The 15323-nt window shown below is 36.5% G+C and overlaps 1 protein-coding gene across 1 annotated transcript in view; it reads left to right on the plus strand.

Annotated features, from left to right (window-relative positions):
* ABCC9 (ATP binding cassette subfamily C member 9) overlaps positions 1–6889 on the plus strand; it is a 123983-nt gene extending 117094 nt beyond the window's left edge. The window contains exon 41 of the mRNA XM_045554217.1: positions 4062–6889. Within this exon, the coding sequence (XP_045410173.1) occupies positions 4062–4199 (138 nt within the window). The 3' untranslated portion in view covers positions 4200–6889. The remainder of the gene's footprint in view (positions 1–4061) is intronic.
* The last annotated feature ends 8434 nt before the right edge of the window (positions 6890–15323 follow it).

Below are 15323 nucleotides of genomic sequence, written 5' to 3' on the forward strand. Positions count from 1 at the left end.
TCTATTTTGGATGCAGGCCTTGTTTTAGTCTTTTCTGAGGGTATTTTAGTGGAATGTGATACTGTTCCAAACTTGCTCGCCCACAAGAATGGCCTCTTTTCCACTTTGGTGATGACCAACAAGTAGACCATCATGATCTACTCTGCCAAGTACCCCATTCTCTGGTAGTTATCTTAGCAGGGTCCCCTCACTAAGGCGAGGCTAACGCTGTGGTTAAAGGGGAGGGCTGGGGTGAAGGAACAAACTGCAGGGTGTTACTACCAAGTCAGCTCAACCAAGTGCTTCAGTTATGCTCAATACTAAATGAGGCTGATGCATGTGTTTGCAAATGCACACATGCAAGAGAGAGTTTTTATGAAACTCAAGAATGGGATTTACCTCCACCCTAATAACAAATTTCACTGTTCCTTAGGGATGTTTTGTAGGCATCCTTAAAAATATCATACACTCTCCTTACCTGCCCTCAAGGATACATTGTTTAATTTAAATAATTAGGGGAGGGGATGGGTGTATAACTACATGATGAGTGCATTGTGCAGTGTCTGGGGAATGGTCACGCTTGAATGCTCTGACTAGTGGGGATGGGGGTGGGGGGAGGGGATGGGGGTATAACTACATGATGAGTGCAATGCGCACTATCTAGAGAATGGACACGCTTGAAGTTCTGACTTGAAGGGATGGGCAGGACATGGGCAGTGTATGTGGCCCGAACTTTTGTACCCCCCATGATGATAAGCTGAAATAAAAAAAAAAAAGAAAAGAAAAAAAAATAATTACTTAAGTTTAACTGTTGCCTACTGGGAGTTGTGTATGGAGTGCTTGCTGTGCTTCTATCTTTTGTGGATGATGCCTGAGAGAAAGACAGCCCTTTGCAGTGCCGCTCTTTCAAGATGGCAGAAAATAACTTCCCATCAGGGCCCACTTTCTGCAAGCTGTGCCTAAGTAAAGAAAAACCCAATTTCTCTCATTTTCCCAGTGAACTCTGTGGTTCCTCTGCCCTGGAAGAACGTCACCCGATTAACTCATTTATACTAAGGTGTGAATGATTTAAGGGGTGAGAGAATTAGCTAACTTGAAAAACAGTTCTCTAATATTTTTAAGAATATTCTCACTGGAAAAGGTAAGGAGATATTTTGAGAGAGAAAGGACTTCCCATTGCCCCTAACTAAGTGGAGGGGGAGAGGGAGAAAACCTACCCTTGCGTGCTTGGAAGACTTATTTTCTTTGCATGAAGCATGGCCTTGTTGAGTGGTCTCATTGAGTCTATAGCTGGAATACTACTTGAGCATAATTTGTATTTTTAACCAAAAAATTATGTTCTCTTACCTGATTTCTGTTCTCCTATATTCACTGAATACTTGTGCATAGACTTATGTATCTTTCAGCCATTCTTCATCTCAGGACCACCAGTATGGTCCTACCATGGTGGCCGCAGGATACTTAGAATTACTCCCCTCTCCCAATATACATAATACTATTGGGGAGTAATTACTGCAGGATTCTTCTGAGATTCAACTCTTCATAACAGGCTCATAGAAGAGAGAACACCACCACACTGGTGGTAGACTCCTTGTAGAATGATCCTCACCTCTGTTAAGAGTAACTATTTTTCCTTCCCAACCTAAAAGTTGTTGTATTACTTTGGTTAACTGCCTCTGAAAATTGGGGACTATCTTAAAAAGATAACTTTTTCCAGCTTCTAAAAGAAGTACTCACACAACAGAACAGTTCATGGTATTTACTTATGAAAGCGATTTATTCTTCATGCTTGATTAGATTAGTTTCTCTAAGCCCTTTTGAAAATTTCATCGACACAATTACAACTGACACTACACTTTGTCAGGGAAAAAATAATTTGGATTAATGGGATAAATACCAGCTATATTTATTTCTGTTGGCCAAGATTTTTCAATGTTTTTCTTTTTATTTTTTTCCAGTAAACATTATTTTAGACTATCAAGGCAATGTTTATAATATATATTTATGGATTTAGAGGCCACATTCTTTTTCTTAGACATCTATGATATGGTCCTTGAAGAACTAATGTTTTTCTAGAGGGATATTAAACAGTTAATTAAGTTTATTTTTGTCTAATTGCATGGGTGTGAAAATGGCTCTGGTCCATTCTCAAAGATAAACATTATTCTCCAACGTATTGTTTATTCCTAAAGATGTATATAATTTATTTCCAGTACTCAGTGTATTGGAAATGGTACATGTCCAATTGGACATGGACATCGGAATGATAGGCTTGTCTGTGGGTGTTGGAAACGGTGGTGTATGTTCTAAGCTGACATCACTATCACACTATGTATACGTGTTTCTTTTCCCCTCTAGTGGTGAGTCACAACTTTAACCGCTTGCTTTTCTGAAAGCATGAACATTGAGACTACCCCATCTACGTGGAACAGGGGAGAACACAGGTCTTTGCGTATGGGGATGGCTTTAGACTAGATTATGAATTGTTAGGAGAAGGCACTTTGGAGGACTATGTATGAGCTAAATAGGTGGTATTTCTAGCTTTAGAGCTCCCTGAACTCCCATCAGCACAGTAATATCTTGACCTGCATGGTCCAGGCTCAGTATGGGAGCTCCTAGTCACATGTGGCAATTGAGTACTTGAAATGTGAGTAGTCCGAATTAAGAAGTGCTAGAAGTGTGCAATACATACTGGACTTCAAAGACTTCGTACTAATAGAGGAAAATAAAAGATCTCATTAATAATTATTATATTTGTTACATGTCGAAATGATAACATTTGAGTAGATTGGCTTAAAATATATTAAAAGTGCTTTTACCTATTTATTTCTACTTTTTGAATTACATGTGGCTCACATTATGTTTCTGTTGGACAGCACTGATAGGACCAAGAATAAAGGTCAACCACACAGATTTTTCCCTTCTAAATTATGAAAATAAAAAATAATATTACTAGTAATTGATGTTTATTATTTGTTTGTATGTGTCAGACAAGGTACTGATCTTTATGTGGATTATCTCATTTGAACCTCACCACCATACTCTAAGGCAGATATTATTACTACCTTAATTTTACAGATGTGAAACTGGAAAGATACAAACTTAAGTATGTTGCTCAAGATGGCACAGCTAACAGGTGATAGAGCTAAAATATACGAACGCAGCTTAACTTTTAACTGTAACACTAATGATGACAGATAAACATTCCTCTAAGGTACCAAATGCTCTCTCTGAAACAGTTAGATGGCACGATGCAAACAGCTCACATTTTGAAGTTAGCATACCTGGTTTTTGTACTGGTTCTGCCACCTCTTACCAGTGTGATCTCCTGGTTTTGCTTTATCTCTGTGAGCCTCAGTGGTCTCCCCTCTAAAGTGGAGAGAGATAACACTCACAGCTGAGGAATGTTCCGATGATTCACAAGTATGCATATGAAGCACTTAAGGTCTGGCACATGCTCAATAAGTGGTAGCTTTTATTATTAATTACTAACACCAAGGCCTCTCTCCAAAGGGGGCCACGTGGAAAGTGAGAATGAGTGAGTGGCAGTGATCTCCAAAGACTAAGAGACTGCATGTCTAACGGCCTGGATAATCCATTCTAATAACGCATGTCACAGTAGACTTCCCCATATTGTGTTCCCAGAATTCAGTCACTTTCCAGGGTTCTTCAAATTGCGTACCAGCCCACTGAATTAGCTGACTCCACACAAGAGAAAATAGTTGTTGAGACTAAAGTATAACCCAGCTGGTTCACGATGGCCCCTCTTAGAGCTGAATCATTTGACAAACATTCATTAGCCTACTTATACTTAAGGTTCCGTGAAAATGATGACACTGATATACTAGCTACACTCAAGCTGATACAGCCCATATAAAACCCAGCCATAAAGGCTGGTATTTAAAAGTAGGTAAATAAACAATAATTTCAATAAGAAGAAAAAGTAGGGCTGTGCTTCCTGCATCTCCTGGCACCCCAAGATAAATAAATGTCCCTGAATAATTTATGAAATATACATATTCCATTGTTTTGGCTTGTGCCTTGAAGTTTGTAACAAATGCATGTGTTCTTTTTACTCACAGCATCGGGTTCACACTATTCTGACGGCAGACCTGGTTATTGTGATGAAGCGAGGAAATATTTTAGAATATGACACTCCGGAAAGCCTCTTGGCTCGGGAAGATGGAGTATTCGCCTCTTTCGTTCGTGCAGACATGTGAAGGGGTGTCTTAGAGTGATGCATGTGTTTAAAATAATGCAGTTGTAACCTATTTAATGGATCATCAGACTGACCTTCATAAAGTGGCATCTTAAACTTTTACACATTTTGCACAAGAAAAGAAGTTGACATTTCTTTTTCCTGCTTTTTAAACAGTTTTCTGAGATATTACTGCTTAATGTGTTCATTACTGGTGTTTTTATAATGATCAAGCCACTCCTCTTTTAAGGATAACAGGTTGTATTAAAATATGTACGCTACTTTAAGAGGTAAATCAACAGCTTATGTTTTCTCATAACTTTGGTAAATATCTCTCAGGCATAGAAGTTGCAATGAGTAGTCAGTATTATTATCCTCCTATTTGTAAGAATATATTTTCTTTGTTGTTGGAACAGCAGATGTTCCTGGAAGAGAATTTTTATTCTTTTGAAGGGCACGTTTTCTAATGAAACATTCATGTTCTTTACCTGTTTTAGGAGAATATTTTTTATATTCATTAACATTAGTAGTATTGATGTCTTTAGCAGTCTCTTTTTTTTTTTCCTCTAAATTGTTTCCTGTCACCAAGAAGTTATCACATTTATAGTAGTTCTATAAAGCCAAAGCCTTAACTAGAAAGATCATGAAAAGAGTATGGATATTTGAAAAATTATTCTTAAGTTTCTATGTTTTCCTATTCAGTAAGGAGAGAATTCTTATAATACCAGGCATAATGTGCCTTTTCCAGCCTGAAGTTCAAAGAGTGGTTAAGTTCAGTTTTTCAGTGGTAAGCCAGCTAAGCTTCCTCTAGTTTAACTCATCAGTAGCTGTGGTTGTGATTCTGAGCGCTTAAGTGCCACAATATTCAAGATTTAAAGGAGCATAGGGAAGTGGCCTTACTTGTCACAGAATACACACACACAGACACACACAAACACACACACACACACACACACACCCCATATCTTAGCCATACGTTAGGCAGGTGAACATTCCTCTAAGGTGCCAGATACTTCCTACAAAACAGTCCAATGGTAGGGTGGAAATATCTCACACTTTGAAGTTATACATATAACAAGTATCTATTTCTAGCTAGAAGAGTTTATTTCATCTAGATATTTATGCCAAATGGTGTCTCACACATGCGTCCATTTGCTGCTGCTATAATTTTAATGTGCATGTAAAAAGTATACCAAAAATGTTATTCAAATTTTGATGTGCCTGGAAAGAGCATATCAAAAATTGATGGGATATTAGTGTTATTTTTTGCTTAAATGTAAATTAATAAATTTAAAAGTACTAAAACTTACCTTCACTGTCATGCTAACAACCACAGTTTCTACAATTCTGTGCCCACCCAGTATAAATATCATTGATTTGATTTTCATATGAGGATCTGCATGCGTTGTAATATTTTGAAGACTTACAATTGATGGATAAAGAGAAATTATGCTGCCTTCCTGCAGTTCCTGTGTTCCATTTATTGTATGATGTATTCACTCTTGGAAAATCTGTAATACTTGTGTATCCAGAATATGTAATTTTTGTCTTCACCCAAATATAGAATCCTAATATTTATAAAAAATAAATTCCATAAAGATGGACAAAAGCAGTTCATGTTATTTGGCGTAAATTGACACCCTTTGTTGTATATATAAAATTTCATTGGAAGAAAATAGCCTTATTGTTTCTTGAAAGTTAAACAGAACAGAATCAGTACCCATTAATTCGATCTTGAAAATGTTTTCTAAAAATTGAACCAATCTCCTAAGCTATTGCTGGTGTAAAAATGTTTTGTAGGGATGAATTTGCATGATGCTTCTTACTGAACTATACCTCATTCTCAGAGAAATGGGTTTTTACCCATGGAAATAATGTCCTATGATATTTTTAAATTATACTGCTATATAGCCAACCTCAGTAGAAGCATATCTAATCACACTATACTGAGAATCACATTGCACCCACGTGGTTGCTGGTCCCCTCATAACTTTTAGTTACGTGAGTTGAGTAAATGTTTAATTGTTTACAAAACTAAATGGACTAACTAAAGTGAAGCATAATGTTTTTAATTGATTAATCATTTATTTTGTTATATGTATTATCTATTGAATACGGAAATGACTCATGATGAAATAATTTTTTACTGTATAGGTACATATCTATAAAGGACCAGTTTAACCAAATGAAATTTTACACTTAATTAACCAAACCAATTTGAGAAATTTTAATTCCTTAATATTTACAAAAAGCAATAAATGCATAAAGCTTTATGGTAAAATAACAGGGCTACTGATGTCACTGAGAGAGAAAAGATATTTCCCTTAAAGGATTGTGCATCCTCTATTTTTATTCTATTAGTCATGATTTATTTAAAAGTCTACTCAGTTGTAGATTAGCTACCAGAAGACTTCTAAGCAACTGATACCTGAGATCTGGGACCATCTCTTGTTTGTCTTTGTGCCCTGTTCCTAGCCCACAGTTGGCCCTAATAAATATAGTTGACTGAGTCATTGATTAGTTTTGCCACTAGCCATATGCCTACAATAAGGGTTATTCTCTTCACTTTTCTGTGTTGTGTTTATGCTACTATTTATTCTCTACAATATATGAAATATGTTTATTCTCTATAATAAATATGTTTATCTCTATAATATATAAAAACATACTGACTTATCATTATGTAATAAATAACTCTTTTTGTTCGCTTAATTAAAGAGAGTGATTATTTTTTCACTTATAATTCCACTGAGTATTAACCAGGACTGATCAATAGATACAAATCAACACCAGTTTGAAAACAATACCTGGTTCTACCTTGATTATCTTGTTTCACACTTGCCAGTCATGCACTTTATTACTTTCCATATGGACCCTAGAGAAGTTTCCATTAAGTGGAACAGCTATATTAATAAATGTTTTTACATCTCTATTTAAATAACTGGATGTCTGGACTGTTTCCCAAGGTTTATTGATGAACTCTATGGTTGTTTTCCAATATATCTTTTTTTCTTTTTTTGAGACAGGATCCCACTGTGTTGCCCAGGCTAGAGAACAATGGTGTCATCATAGCTCACTGCAACCTCAAATTCCTGGACACAGAGGATCTGCCTGCCTCAGCCTTCCAAGAAGCTAGGACTATAGGCGCATGCCACCATGCCTGGCTAATTTTTCTATTTTTTTGGAGAGACCAGGTCTTGCTATGTTGCTCAGGCTGGTCTTGAAATCCTGGGCTCAAGAGATCCTCCTATCTCGGCCTCCCAAAGTGCTAGGATTACAGGTGTGAGCCACCACACCCAGCCCAATGTATCTTTTATCATTTATTTTATAACATAGTCTTTGGAGTTCTGTGATTTACAGTACTATAATAATTCCCTTAGTGATTCATTATCCAAAGTTAAATGCAATCTTAGTCTTTAACATAAGAAGCAATGACCAAGACCCAAGGGGATGTATTTTGTAACTTATGGGTGGTTTTTTCTTTAGTAACTACATACCATTTATATCAATTTTTTTGTCAAGTATGAGTAAGATTCACCTGGATCAAATTCTCCAATGAAAGAGCTTGTATTTGTATTTCTAGCAAGTGCCTCCAAATGAGATTCATAACTAACCAAGTTTGGGAATCACTGATCTACCTCAATCCTCATGCCAGTTTTTCTTTGTTATACAGAACGTGGAGCCATAAAATATTAAAGGTGATTTTTACCTGCTTCCTATCTTTGCCAACATTGCCTTATCCTGAACTGCTAAAACAAACCTCTTAGTGTCATTAAATGAATTGCCTGAGTTCATCAGAAAGGAAACATTGTTTAATGAGCTGAATCTCGGCTGAGAAGTTATCAACAGGGACTTAAAACACTATTTCTTTTGTGGCTTAATCAGCAACAAGTGATGTAAGGATAAAACTTTTTCACAAAGATGCAGTGTTTCAACGGTTAATAGTATGCACATGTCACCAATTTGGGGAAGTTTCACTATTGATATTTCACAATATGGAAGGAAAGAAAATTATCTGTGATGATTATTCTCCTTTCCATCTTCATGATTTTTTCTGCAAGTGTCGTCATCGCTGACGTATGAAGCGTGATATATTCATTCTACAGATCTAGCTCATGGAATTTAAATTATTTCTTCCTCTATGGACAGTAGCAAATTGCCTTCAGCCAGTCCCGCTATGATTACCAGTGCCATTTCAAAAATGACAAAGGTCAAGGGAGCCATATCTGGCTAAACAGTTAACTGGCTCTAAGAGGAACGCACTCTGTGACTTCAGTGCCCCTACCATCGCGGACCATCTCCGGTTACACACTCCATCTTAATGACAAAGAGCTTTGCTTTCAGACCATTATTTTTGTTACATAATCTGCCCACTGGGTAAAATAAGTAACTTGTTCATATATATCAAAAATGCAACTTCAATACAGTAGCTTAATGCTACCTCATTTTCATTTTTCTCTAAGAGAATTGTGGAACTATGTGCTATTTAGACGCATTTCCAGTTATTATTAAGTGAAAGACTACTGATCTTCAGTGTTATCAGAGCCAAGTGGATCTAGGCCAGCTTTTTCATATCTAGGTATTTGCTCTTTGACTCATAGCAGTTTGGGGCTTTGTTCCAACACTAGTCAAGTCAAGAGTAAACAATTCTTAATCTCTTTCAGTCACCCAAAATGTACACCAATGCTTTGAAGTTAGACATAAACAGAATCTCCAGCTGTTTGAATCCATTAAAGTGTACCGTTAACTCTATTTTACAGGTTACGACCTATCCTCTGACTCCTCGGTACATGTGTGTAAAATGTATACATTCACATTTTACCTTAACTTGCTGCTTTAAATAAGGGTGCAGTCGCTATGAATCTTTACACCACATACTGACACAATGCATAGAAAATTCAAATACAGATGGCTAGAATGGATGGCATAAAGAGAAATATTCTTACAACCCCACTAATCAAGAAGTACATCTCCCAGACCTAAATTACCTTAGAAAGAAATTTCACTTCTAGATAGATCATAAAATGTGTTTCCATTGATAATGAGGTTCAGCTGTTTTTTAAAAAAACCTACTTTTTGGCCGGGCGTGGTGGCTCACACCTGTAATCCTAGCACTCTGGGAGGCTGAGGCGGGAGGATCGTTTGAGCTCAGGAGTTCGAGACCAGCCTGAGCAAGAGCGAGACCCCGTCTCTACTAAAAATACAAAGAAATTATATGGACAACTAAAAATATATATATATAAAATTAGCCGGGCATGGTGGCACATACCTGTAGTCCCAGCTACTCGGGAGGCTGAGGCAGGAGGATGGCTTGAGCCCAGGAGTTTGAGGTTGCTGTGAGCTAGGATGATGCCATGGCACTCACTCTAGCCCAGGCAACAGAGTGAGACTCTGTCTCAAAAAAAAAATAAACCTACTTTTTAAGACAACATTGACAACACATTGCTGGGTTACAGGGGGCAGGCTGTTTTTAGTTCAATGAAGGAATGATAATGATTTCCATCTATGAGGTGGTTGCCTCTCTTCTAGGGGATACTACATGAAAATAAAGTTTGGTTATTTCATCTCGATTGATAATTTGTTGAATATCTGCTATGTGTTCATCTTTGAGTAGCAAAGTACTATGCAAGGAGATTATTCGTCAGGGTAGTGCATAACTATACAATATATTAAAAATAGTATGAAATCTTAAACAATGAGTGTCTTTATTATACTTGCTTTACAGATAAAGAAATTGAGACTAGGATTTAAATGATTTCCCCCGAATCACTGATTTGAAGTCTGGCTGTCTGGCTCCAGAGACTGTACTTTTAAACAGCAGAGGCTAGAAGTGGAGAGATGAGTTGGAAATGAAAGGATACATCTGTACTGGAATCTAGGAAAAGCAGCAGCATCAGATTGGGAAGGTGAGGACTGAGGCAGTCTAGGGACCTGTCTAGGGGCGGTGCCCTCCTTCAATGCCATCTCTCTGTTCCAGTTTTTCATTTTTCTTCTGCCTCATTCTTATCTCTGCCTACTTCTTTCTCATCCTGCACAGAACCTTTATGAATTATTCCTGTCTCTGAGACTAAATCTTCTAGCTTTTGGGCCCACACTCTCTCCATTTCTCGGACTGTCTATTTTAAAGTATTAAGCAAGGAATCTACCCTGTCTAGCTTATCTTTTTACCTTATACGTGACTAGACAGCTTTGAATTACATCACTTTGGGGCAGGGGCCTACCTCTGATGTAAAAAGCTGTGGCCAGGTAGTATATGCCAATGAGAAGTAAGGTCTTATGCTGAGGAGAACCTAACACAGTCTGGAGAGTGACATGAAGGCAAGAATGCAAACCCAAGTCACAACCAGTAGTTCCAGAAAAAGAATGATGACACTGGGCTAGTACTGGTTATTTTCCTTGAGAAAAAAAAATTGGTGGGATGGAAAACCATTCTTCTATCACATGAGCACTAAAATAAGCTTGTTTACTAAAACTCTTGGCCATTCTACTCATGTTCCTCCACCCTACCTTTGCTCTAGAGAAAGAGAAAATCCAAAGAAAGATGTAATTTTCTTTTAAAACAAGAAAACAAAACAAAACCTCCTGCCATAAGTAACCACCTCCAAATATTGACTTTTTAAGCCCAAGTTTTATTTCCCCATGGGAATGACTACATAACACACAGCCTATGAGACATTTTCTCACAACTGCCCACTCAAAACAAGCAGTAACAACCCCCACCAGAATTGCGCTATTCCACCCAGTTTAGGATCCCCAATACATACGATCATTACAAGCATACTTCAGATAGAAGCAGCCATTTCTCCCAGTGACTATCACTGTCAGACACTTACAGGTGCCATGCACTCAGCCCAGGCACCGCATTTCCTATGTCCTTGGCAAACAGGAATGAGAGGATGATGAGAGGCAGTGGCGATTTGGGGTGACAAGTTTTCACCTGAAAATAGGAGCTTCTCTTCTTTGTTCCCACTTGACTGAAATTCTAGCAACAAAACACTCTACTGGAAATACAAGGCATCTAGTCTTTGGGCCAAAAATGTAGGGAAACAATTAGCAAGGCTAATATTTCATGGGAAATTCTTGGCTTAAATAATATTTTAACAAACCTTAGCTATATGTGCCAATAAAGCATAGAGATGACATAATGATTTATGATTTAAGTATCATATAATCTGTGTAATGTCTAGGATCATCTTTTATCAAACAACATTAGAGAAGAAAAATCACTGGGGAGACTAAGAGAGAAGCAACATGAAACCAATTCAGATATTAGAAGAATGAATATTGCATACACCATCTCATTAAAAGTTTGATGTAAGGATAATAATAGCTAATAGATATTGGGAAGATATGAAATAAGCCTTACAAATATAAACTTGTTTAATCTTGAAAAAAATTCCATGAGGTAAATATTATTATCCCCATTTTATAATTGAGGTTTAGAGAGGCTAACTTGCCCAAGGTTTAGTATTAATAGAACTGAGATGAAAACTCAGGCAATCTTACTTTAAGACCATACTTTAGTATAGCCATGTGCTATACTAAAGATTAATTTAGTGAGTTGATTAACTTCTCTTGGGAATTAATAGTTTATATGATATGTGATATATAATAAAGAATAATTATTTGAGCCTACATAGGATACTACTGAAAAGTGAACTGGACCACAAAGACCTAAGTTCTAGTCCTGGTTCTATCAATTGCATACATGACCTTGGATTTATCACTTATAGTCTGAGTCCCCATTTCCTCATTTGAAAATGGAACACTAAAAGACATGACAACAAATATCCTCCTGGCCTCATTGAGTTTTTATTAATCTCAAATAAAATTATTTGAAAAGTATATTCCAAAATGACATATTAGTATTGAGAACCCACTGTATTACCACATCTTAGTGGGCACTATGTGGGACTTCTTAAAATCCAAAATAAATGGTTTTTTCCTCTAAAAACAAATTGACATTCCAACTTTGCAATGGGTAAGATCATATATTTGAGATGAGAAGTTAATATAAAAATAGCTCCAGAATATTGATACCCCTGAGGTTCTGGAAAGGAAAAATGCAAAATAAGTTGGTTGGGGTAAAATCTAGATCCTCTAGGGAGAAAAATAAATAAAATTAGCTCACATTCAAAATTAAAACCACATGAGAACATGAAGCACCAAGATTAAAACAACAAATAGGCATATTAGCACAACAACTAGAAATAATTATAAAAAATCTCTAAGAGATTTAAACATATGTATGTTTGCCAATAAACATATGAAAATGTATTCGACAACATTCCTTATCAGTAATGCAAATAAAAACAACTACCTACCCATCAAAATGGCTACAATGATGAAGACTGACAAGGTCAAGTGTAGTAAACTTGGGACTCTCATATGCTGCTGATAGGGGTATACGTGGCACAGTCAGTGTGGAAAACTGGCCAGTTTCTACTAAGGCTAAGTATGTGCCTATACCAACGACCCAATAATTCCATTCCTGGGCATGTATCCAAGAGAAATGAATGCCTATGTCCACAGAAGGACTTGTACAGAAATGTTAATAGCAGTCTCATTTCAAATAGTAAAAAAAACAACAAAAAAAACCCCAAACAACCCTCATGCCCATCAATAGGAGGATGGATAAATAATGTTGTTATATTCACACAATGAAAGACCATTTACTAGTATGTAAGACTAGTGTGTAGAACAACCTTGCCAAACCCCATAGACACTAAGTCGAGGGAAAGAAGGCAGGCCCTAAAGAGTACCTGCTGTATGATTCCATGTATACAAAGCTCAACAAGCAAAACAAACTAATGATGATATAAGTCACGATAGGGTGAGGTCTGCTGAAAGGGGGCAAGAGGAAATCTTCTAGGGTGATAGACATGTTTTATATCTTGATCCATGATCTGTGTGGTCATTATATCGTTGTATACATAAGTTCCCAAAGATGCTAAAAAGAACAAATTCATTTAAAATACTCAAGTAGAACTAGAAAAGAAAACAATTAAACTTTTAATTTAAAATTCAATGGATAGATTAAACAGCAACAAAGCTTAGATAATGAGAGATTCTTCCCACTGGAAACAGATCTATAATGCAGCCCAGAACAAGCAGATAGAAAATATAGATGAACAACTGGAAGGTATGGAGGATAAAATGAGGTGAGAAGGCCTGAACTAGGGATCCCAGCAAGGGAGGTGAGGGAGAGATGAGGCTTATAACATTTATCCAAAACCAGGCAGAGATAACACAGAAAAAATAATGCAGACCAATCTCACTCACAAATATTTATGCAAAAGTCCTAAATGAATTATTTAACAAAAACAATCCAGCATTATATTAAAATGCAATATATTTTAATATATTCACCATGGCTAAGTGGAATGTAAAAATATACCTCAGGAATGTAAAAATAGTTCAACATTTTTTTAAATCTAGTAACTTAATTCACCATATTAACTGGACAAAGAAAAAAAAAGATCAACATAGTAAACCCTAAAATAGCATTTAGTGTAATTCAATATCCATCACTGACTGAAAAAACCAGAACAGTAGAAAAAGCACACTACCTTAAAATAATAAGTATGTAAATTATATATTCTAGAAGTATTTTTAAAAAAAAATCACTAAGAAGAAAAACATGCCTGTCATCCCCATTATTATTTACCATTGATCTAAAAATACTAACAAAAGCAAGCTAAGAAAAAAATGAAATTATAAATCAATGAAATAATAAATATTAAGGAAACTATATAAAATTTATAATTATTTTAGAAAATATTATGTTTCTCTGGGCCTGTGCTAAATTCTTTACATACTTTAATCTATACAACTCTCAGAGATACATGTTGATGTCTCCATTTTACAGAAGAAGAAACTGAGGCTCAGAGTGGGTAAGTATGTCATTCAAAGCCATGGACCAAGCAAATGGCAGAACTGGTATTTGATCCCAAATCCTTCTGATTCTCAAGCTCTGTGAACTTAAACAGAAGGTTATAGTACATCTCATGCATCTTCCACAATTCCTTGGTATTTTTCTTTAAGACTGACTTTCAAATGCATAATAAATATCTGTAGGTTTACAGAGAGGAGATTATTTTATTATCCCATTTATTCTAACCATAAATGAGGTAATTTGGAATTTTAAATTAGCAACAAATCTCAAGTATTTAATTCCAGTGTGAATCTGTTTAGAAAAAATGACCTGGTGAAAGCTTTTCTGGCACAGATAGTTTTTAACCTTAAAAACCCCACATATCATTTAATAGCAGAAAAAAAAAAATCTTGGCTTCATTAGGTCCAACAAGTCTGAATATCACTTAAAAACTTGCAACCCCTATAAACTCCACTGTAGCTGACATTTTTGAAAGGTGGCAATGAGCAGCAGCTCCACAGAGAGTTCTGGAAAATGTCAGGTTTCTCTTTCCAAACATTGCATGAGTCACTGATTTTGCAAAACGTAGTGACGTGAAAGCACACCAATGGATCAGGACATCCTTGAAAACAGCTTTTTCCCTGGAAATAGCTATTTCCCTAATAGCTTCAGAAACCCTTTGAAGAGTTCCTATAGCAGGACAGATCCCAGGTTCATGCGAACTTGCCTTTCTTTGGCATGAGAATATCAGGCCCTGAAAAAAATCAACAGTGACAGCCACCATACCTCATCTTCTCTTGGGAGAGGCCCTACCAGCTTTATTTATTACTAGCATTTTGTAGCCTACCAGTAGAAAATAATCATGACGGGTACTCTTTCCTTGATTCAAGGAACTACTTTTCTCCTGGGGACTCTATTACAGTAAAACAGATGTGTTAATTTCCGAGCCCTTGTTTTATTACCCGTACCTTGGTTGGCTTCCTTTCAATCCTCAGCGTCTTAATTAAACTCAAGAGTTGAAGAGACGCCAGTACCAGTATCAGTTAGTTAGCACTCTGAAGGTTGGTAGGATTTCAAAAATAATACTCAAGTCTGTAAAGTGATAAAATAAATCTGTGGGCTATACCTCCCCCTTTTCTACCCCACACTGTTCGCTAAGAACTTTTTGAGTATCACCAAACCCAAACCAGCCCCATTATGTTAATAGGAGCTGACATTATTAAGTATACATCACAGGCCAGGAACTATTCTAAGCACTTTATGTCATCTTGT

Source organism: Lemur catta, chromosome 6 (assembly GCF_020740605.2).
Source record: "Lemur catta isolate mLemCat1 chromosome 6, mLemCat1.pri, whole genome shotgun sequence".
Lineage (NCBI taxonomy): Eukaryota > Metazoa > Chordata > Mammalia > Primates > Lemuridae > Lemur > Lemur catta.